This window comes from Stomoxys calcitrans, chromosome 5 (genome assembly GCF_963082655.1).
Source record: "Stomoxys calcitrans chromosome 5, idStoCalc2.1, whole genome shotgun sequence".
NCBI lineage: Eukaryota > Metazoa > Arthropoda > Insecta > Diptera > Muscidae > Stomoxys > Stomoxys calcitrans.
Genome location: NC_081556.1, coordinates 93,136,158 through 93,144,231, shown reverse-complemented (window position 1 = coordinate 93,144,231; position 8,074 = coordinate 93,136,158). Strand labels below are relative to the sequence as shown.

At 38.5% G+C, this 8,074-nt stretch overlaps 1 protein-coding gene across 1 annotated transcript; it reads right to left on the bottom strand.

Moving 5' to 3' along the window:
* Positions 1 to 5,677: 5,677 nt before the first annotated feature.
* LOC106091515 (lysosomal aspartic protease) lies at positions 5,678 to 7,406 on the bottom strand. Its single transcript, XM_059369478.1, has 2 exons — positions 7,297 to 7,406; positions 5,678 to 7,051 (listed from the first exon to the last, which is right to left on the bottom strand). Exon 2 carries the CDS (start codon positions 7,039 to 7,041, stop codon positions 5,869 to 5,871), a length of 1,173 nt encoding a protein of 390 aa, XP_059225461.1. The 5' UTR covers positions 7,042 to 7,051; positions 7,297 to 7,406; the 3' UTR covers positions 5,678 to 5,868.
* Positions 7,407 to 8,074: the final 668 nt, after the last annotated feature.

The following is an 8,074-nucleotide window of genomic DNA, read 5'->3' as shown; positions in this document are numbered from 1 at the left end:
AAATTTGTCAACGCCGACTATATGAAAAATCCGCAATTACTTTTTGGGCAACCCAATACTTTTTATATGTAGAACTTATTTCGAAATCTAGTCAGACTTTAATTTGGATACGTATTGAAATATCAAATAGAACCTTGTAAGATTTTCCTACGATAGGACAACGAATTTGGATTTCCATATCCTTAAAAGGCCATATCGGACAAAAGATTATATGGGAGTTATATCGAAACCTGTGCCAATTTTGATAACACATACTGGGACGTCAAATAGAACATCTCATGCCCTATATTGTAGAGATGTAACCAAAATGTTGGCTTTTATTGCCTTAAAAATCTATATCGGATAAAATTTATACAATGAAGCTATATCTAAATCAGAAGCGATTTTAATGAAATTTTGCCCAGTATTGGAACCTCAACTAAAACGTCTCATGCAAAATCGAACGAAAATTGTGGTTTCTACAGGCTAAATAAAGTCTATTTCGGATGAAAGATATATTGAGGACTTATATCTAAATCTAAACCGAATTTTATGAAATTTTGCACTCGTATTAAGACGTCAAATAAAACACCTCGTACTACATCTTGTTAAGATAGGACTAAAATAGAGTCTTCTACAGCCTAAAAAAGACCATATCGGACAAAAGATATATATAGAAGCTATGCTTTAATCTAGACCGAGTTATATGAAATTTTGCCCTCACATTGGGACTTTAAAGAAAACAACTCACGCTCAATTTTGTAGAAATCGGGCCAAAATTGTGCCTACTACAGCCTTTAAAGTCCAAATCGGAAGAATGATATATATGGGAGGTATATCTAAATTTGAACCGATTTTTATGAAATTTTGCACAAATATGAAGACGTCAAATAAAGCACCCCGTGCGAAATTTGGCAAAGGTGGGAACAAAATTGTGGCTGCTACAGCCTTAAAACTCCATATCGGATGAAAGATATATATGGGTGCTATATCTAAATTTGAACCGATTTTTATGAAATTTTGCAGTCGTATTGAATCTTCAAAGAACACATTTCGTGCAAAATGTTGTAAAGATCCGACCAATATTGTGGCTGCTATAGCCATAAAATTCCATATCGGATGACAGTTATATATGGGAGGTATATCTAAATCTGGACTGATTTTAGCGAAAATTTTGCCCACAAAGATTGTATCAAAATTGTGGCTTCTACAGCCTTAAAAGGCCATATCTGATGAAAGACATATATGGGAGCTATATCCAAATCTGACCCGATTTTGGCGAAGTTTTTCACACATATAAGGACGTTGATTAAAACACTCCATGCCAAATTTTGTAAAAATCTGTGGCCGGCTGTTCGTTGAGAAATCTCCGATTGTCATGGGCGGTTTTTGTGTTCAGAAATACGTTCTCCAGGGATTTAATGGCTGTCTGGGAAGATATTTATGCCAATCGTCGTCCACCACTTCCTTAATTGCAAGGAATTCCGCTTGATACACACGGAACCACACGTATAGAAGTATGATTCTTTAAAAGCTGTGTGAAAGAATCTCTCTAGGGTCGATACAACGTCTTTCCTTATCGGCGGTGGCGTTCCCGGATCTGCACAGTTTTTAAGTTTTTCTTTCAAGAGCCTGTTGAAAAGTTTCCAATTCGTCGTTTGGATGTTTCGGAGAAGTTGAACGGTGTGGCCGTAGACCAAGAAAGAGCTTGGTTCTCAATTTCCCAAAGGTTTTTCACTAGCCTCCGAGATGGAGAGAACCAAACTCATGATGTGATTGTTTAGCGGTTTTGTTGCGCTTACGGGCCAGTCGCCCATAGGAACGTTTCTTTGCCGTGCTATTTTTTCCAGCCTCTCCATATTTCGGGACGTACAGAACCGGAGTTTGTTTTTTTGTTCTCTGCTGAAGTGCAACAGCACTGTTGCTGGAGCCTGCCAAGTTTTATAGACTAGCTTCTAGTTCCTTACTGGAGGCTTTATCCTCAGATGAGTTGATTGGCCTCAGTTGAGGTTTTGGTATTTCCTTTCTTATTTATTTGTGTTCCCAAAAATGAGCTGCAAGAGATTGGACGGCGTCGAAGGCAGAGATGGCTTGCCCAGACTATGCAAAATATTTGACCCATGGCCTGAATCTGAGGAGAGTTGTTAGCCATCAGCTCCTTTAAACATTAGTTGGCCATGGAAATCCTCAGCACTGCTCCTTCACCACAAAGAAAAATTTCATTCAGCTCGTTGCCTTACGACACATATTCAGTTTTGGTCCGTGGTGAATAAAGTTCGTTTATTGCACTATTCTGCACAAGTCAGGATGTCAGAACAAGATATTTCTAATTTAACAAAGCAGTGAGATCCCCTATTCACCACCTGGGGACAAGGAATATATACACTTTTAGGTGCGTAAGATATTGTGAATTGATCCAAACCAAATGACAAATTTAAGATATCCACATTCTATGCTTCTTGTTATAAAAATGTTCCATTGTGATTTTTTTTTTTTAATCCAGCCTAAACTTATGCTACAAATATTGTATAATTAAGAGATGGGCAAGTGATTGAGTACGGGACGGAAGTCAGTCCGAAAAGTACCGTAGCTCCGCGACTGATTTAGTACCATTGATGCACAAAGAATTTTTTAAGTATTCGGATGTTTTCAAGCTTTTATTTTTTTTTCAGACAACTAGTTCTTGACGGAATATTTGAATTTCATACTTTGTCAATTCAACTGTATTATTGTATTAGAATATAAGTAGGTAGGCTTTGAAATATTTTGCTTTCACATGTATATTGCACGAAAAGTTTGCAGGATTTTAGTTGATTTTCTGCAGTCACAGCTGACTTTTTGCAGAGTCTACTAACAAATTGCTTTGAGTATTATGGCAGTGCAACGTTATCGCTGCATTTAAAAACAAAAACACCACGGTTTATTTCTATATTTGCATATACTGCGGCTAACAGTTCAATATGTTATCAATAGGATTGCACTTTATACTACAATACATACATACATACTTAGGTGGTCAGGACACAATCTATGATTCCATGGCCAAATGAAGTAGATTTATTCCAGAACTTCGGTCTCGATAAAATATTCTTCGATTTCCAACTCCTAGTTTCGAAATATTTTGTTCCAATAAATATTTCCATAAATCTTCTTTGTTTGCATAGACAGTCATAAAACATTGCATTCTATATTTGAATTGGCATAAAAATTGCAAATCCAAAGCTTTTATATCAATGTCTTCATGCACCTCTTTAATTTCATTTCTTAAGGATTGTGACAATATTTCGACGACATGTAACTTAATACCTGTGTGCAATGTTTTCTTTTGTACTTTTTTTGCATTTCCGATGGAGCTTTATTGTGATAAAACTATTGCAATATGGTTTGTCAATAAATGGCGACATACATACGTACATGACTAATTGCCATTTATAGAAAATAACAAGTAGAAATGCCTTAAGTTTGGCCGGGCCGAATCACCAAAGCAGCGCCTAGCATGGGATAGCTGTGAGCACCACACAGGCTGAAACATTGAACTCCAATCTGTGTGTGGTGTTCCTGGCGGTCATGTGAAGCTTAGCTGCGAGCTACCGGGCGCGTCCACTGGTTGCGGATAGTGGAATGCTCCATACGGAGTAGCTGCAACGGCAGTCGCGGACAGTAAGCGGTATCAAGCGGAGAGTCTCAGTGAGAGGCCGTGTGGTACCGGCTCTTGCACCAATACTGAGTGCCTATGATGCTTGATAGGACAAGACGAGTTATTGGCGCCTTCCTTTAAATAAGCAATGGTCACCCTGTTCCCGCGGCGATCTGTCCACTGGACCGGAACGAGCTTGACGAGGATCGCCCCCTCCACATGAAAATGTTGCTACAACAACAACAGCAACGACCATGGACCGCATTTTTCATTTTCTTTGGGCATAATTGGAGGTCATAACCAAACCCAAAATCAAAAATCCAACCTAATCGTATAAGAATTGAATCTCAAAAAGATAAACCCGCAATTGGATTTCTATAAGAGCCTATATATATCAGATTGAGTACCGATTTATTTTATATAGAGGCTGTCAATCGTATTAAGACAGAAGATTTACATAAAAAGTTAAAGCAATCATTCAGTTTGGTAAAATTGGGTCATGATTAGATCAGTACTAAAGATTCGGATTGGGAGAAATTATCCGTAGTCTGACCGACCCGAGTTGGTTGTCGAAGGTCCAACTCCCCAGGCCCGTTGATTTAGATAGAGCTCCCATAAAAAAACAATTTTTCGTTTTAACCCTTACCCTGAATAAGGGGATTTTGTTGTTGTTGTGGCCACATTTCCATGTGAAGGTGGCGCTCCTCGTCAAGCTCTTTCCGGCCCAAAGGACCGATCGCCGCGGGAACAGGGTAGCCATTGGTTATTTAAAGGCGCCAATAACTCGCTTTGACATATCGAGCGTCATAGGCACTTAGTATTTGTGTAACAGCCGGCGCCACCCGTCCTTCCAATGAGACTCTCCGCTCGATACCGCTGTTTGTCCGCAACTGCTGTTGCATCTTCTCCATATGGAGCAACACTGAATACCACACAGATCGAACCTTATTCTTACAGCCTGTGTGGTGCTCACAGCTATCCCGTGCCGGGAGCGGATTTTGAAAACCTTCAAGCGGCAATTTTTTGGGAGAGGGGAGAAAGTATGAAAATCAAACCATTCAAATCCATTTGTTGTCTGACAATTTATTTTCAGTTCTCATTTTAATTCTTCAATTTCTGCTGATATTCACTCACTCCCGTAGGCAAAAATACCCCGAAATATGCGTCTAAGACCCAATAAAGTACATATATTCTTGATCGTCGTGACATTTTAAGTTGAACTAGCGATGTCCGCTCTTCTGTCTGTCGAAAGCGCGTTAACTTTTTAAGGAGTAAAGTTAGCGGCTTGAAATATTACTTCTCATTAGTGTAGGTCGGTTGGGATGGTAAATGGGCCAAATCGGTCCATGTTTCGATATACAATAGCTGCCATATAAACCGATATTGGGTCTTTCTTCTTGAGCCTCTAGAGGGCGCAATTCTCGTCCGATTTGACTGAAATTGTGCACGTAGTGTTTTGATATCACGTCAAACAACGTATTCCCTCCACATTGACTATGTTAAGTTTCGTATAGATATCTATCATCCAATAAATTTACAAAATTTGGGGAACTTAGTAGGTCCAGGGGCTGATCTATGAGGCTTGAAATTTAATCCCCTCGAGCATTTCAACTTTTGAATTCATTGCTAAACAGTCATTTATGGGCCGATCGGCTTCTTTCTTTAAAATGTTCGGAATAACCTTAACTGTTTATGAGATATTGGAGTTACATTTTTTTTTTTTTTTTGAAAAATTGACTTATCTACTCCAACATTGACTAGTCTACTCCAACATATGTTAATTTTCATTTAGAATACCAAGATTTTTCGATTCGGAAGCACTGTGCATCATTCATATTTGCTATTTTCAAATACAACAGATTACTGTAGCTGGTTTCTTTATTGAAATCAATAGCGGTACGCTGTCAATGCCCTTTCGGCGATAACATATTATCTCTTATATGTTTAGATTGTAATGGTAAGAGAGAAATGGGAGAAAATTGCAGTGCTCACCATTGGCTTATGAACAAATTTTTATTAATTTTCCAATTATCTGCCTTAAAAATATATATAAATAAACAATTGATAAAATTAATCATTTATTATGCGCTTTTATCGCACATTTCACATCGTTTCGTTCACAAAGGCAATTATATTGAAGCGTTAACATAAAAAGCACTTCATAACAAAGGGAGTTTGATTTTTTTTTTGGGACAAAAAAAAATATACTTGGTAAATATTATGTATGTTAATTTTAAACTCACAAAGACATCTTATTTGGCATTGGCAAATCCAACGCGGTCATTACCCATATCGAATTCAGTATAGTACTTGCCAATGAAAACATCACCCAAAATCCATAGGGGTCCATTGGGAGGGGGAATCTCAATGCCCATGAAGCCAGACAAACAAATTGTCTTTCCCATTTGGGCCACACGCAGGATGTAATCTTTTCCTTCAAGCTCGAATGTCTTTCCACCAAGAACGAATTTAATGACAGGCAACTTTGGAATGGCATCGCAAGATACCATATATTGACCACCCATTATTGGCGTACCTCCTAGGGCCTTATTAATGGACGTTGCTTCGTTGGGGGGTAAAGCGATGAGAGAGGTTCCTGTATCAGCAATAACTTGGCAACCACCTTCGCATAGTTTCAAATCGCCCATTGAAGCCGAATCCATTTTAATTTGCCAATATGCCTTGCGAGTGACCGGCAAATATGTGAAATCGCCTGTATAATGATTAGGATCAGAACCTCCGAAAATAATTTCACCACCTTCGGGAGCTGATGGATCTCGGTTCAAATAAAATGAGAACACAGGTTGCGAAATCAATCCCTGCTCGTACATGTTGTAAAATGGAGGTTTTACACCATCAACAGAAATCGAACTGTAACCCAAACCCAAAATTCCATCGAATTTAGCTGCAACAAATACCAATCCAGGCTCGCTCAAAGCCTCAGCAAAAACTTGATCTTTTATGTCCAAACCGCCAATATTAACCGTATCACCGGATAAGTAGCCAGACAAACTGCCAGAGCCATAGTGTATAGCGAATTCAGTACCATTCTCTTTGAAGGTCTTCGACTTGGTGGCATCATATTTGTTGTGCATCAGGCAAGCAATATTTGTAATATGACATTTTTTCGAAGGCACCCACAGATTTGAAGAGCCAGTGTCGAACACAACTTTGAAGTTCTGTGGCGGAGTACCAATGGAAATGGGCCCATAATATTGGGCATCCAAATAATTGGATAATGGTTCTGGTGTAACTCCTCCACTACTGTACTTTATACGTAGTTGTTGCAATTCGGTGCCAACTTCATGGAAATGGGTACGCGCCGACTTGATTTTGGTGATTGGTACACGAACCAGCTTCTCATTAGCCACAACAAGTGGGAGTAGTAAACCCAGCAGGCTTAGTAATAGGATGCATCTATTCATCGTTCAGCTGCTGCAAAAGCCAAAGTAAAATTTGTGAACTTCAATTAGTAGTACTGAGGAAAAACTAATTTGCTTATTCATGCCATACATGTATATATGACGTTTGTAATGTCTTTGTTTGATTAAGAGCAAAACTGCAATAGTCATCGGCTTATCATCTGAAGCCATAAGACTGATTTAAACCGTATGATAATTGAGATTAATACATGATATATATATATATGTGTAGACAATTGGGCAATTGTGCCACCTTACCGTTAGTCCGAGCGATTTTATAATTCCAACTGTATTCTAACAAATGAATAAAACTGTTGTTTTCTTCCAATAAAAAGACCGCAACGCAAATTATGAGTGGTACTAAGTAATTACTGAATTACGTAGTCTATAAGTGCAGTAATATATCGACGTAGGGTATTGGCGTGATTTGTTCGGTTGTACCGTTGTCGCACCATATCGATAACAACTCATTACCACCTTGGGCCTTAAGGTGATATTACGCGATATGTTTTCTCATATGTTTTTTCAAGTGTGTATTGTACTTCTTTAAGCCTAGTACTGACTTCATTCGTCGCGAAAATGCCTACGCCAACGGACTCTTTTCTTTGTCAGAACACAAACAAAAGTCAAACAACAACATACAACAAAGACAACAGTATAGAACCAGAGTTCAATAGGCCCATTTTGTGAGCATTTACATTTGCAATTAAAATTGTGCGAAATTTATTATGATGCAGCGACATGTCGCTACTATTTTGCTCGTAGAACTCAGTACCACCTGTACGGAATGTGTTCGCATTATCTTCGTCACCATTTTTTTTATAGTTTGAAAGTCGAAGTCAGTACTAGTCTTTATAGACATTTATCTATATGCAAGATAAGAAGTTGCCCAACAACAAAAAAAATTAAGTGCACTATCCAAGTCGCAGTTTCACAACCAAATATTAAGTGCACCAAGGCGGATTTAATAAGGTGGTCTAGCGCGAATAGCTGTTAACAGCCAGCCAGGTTTGACGGTATTAAGATGACAGATTTT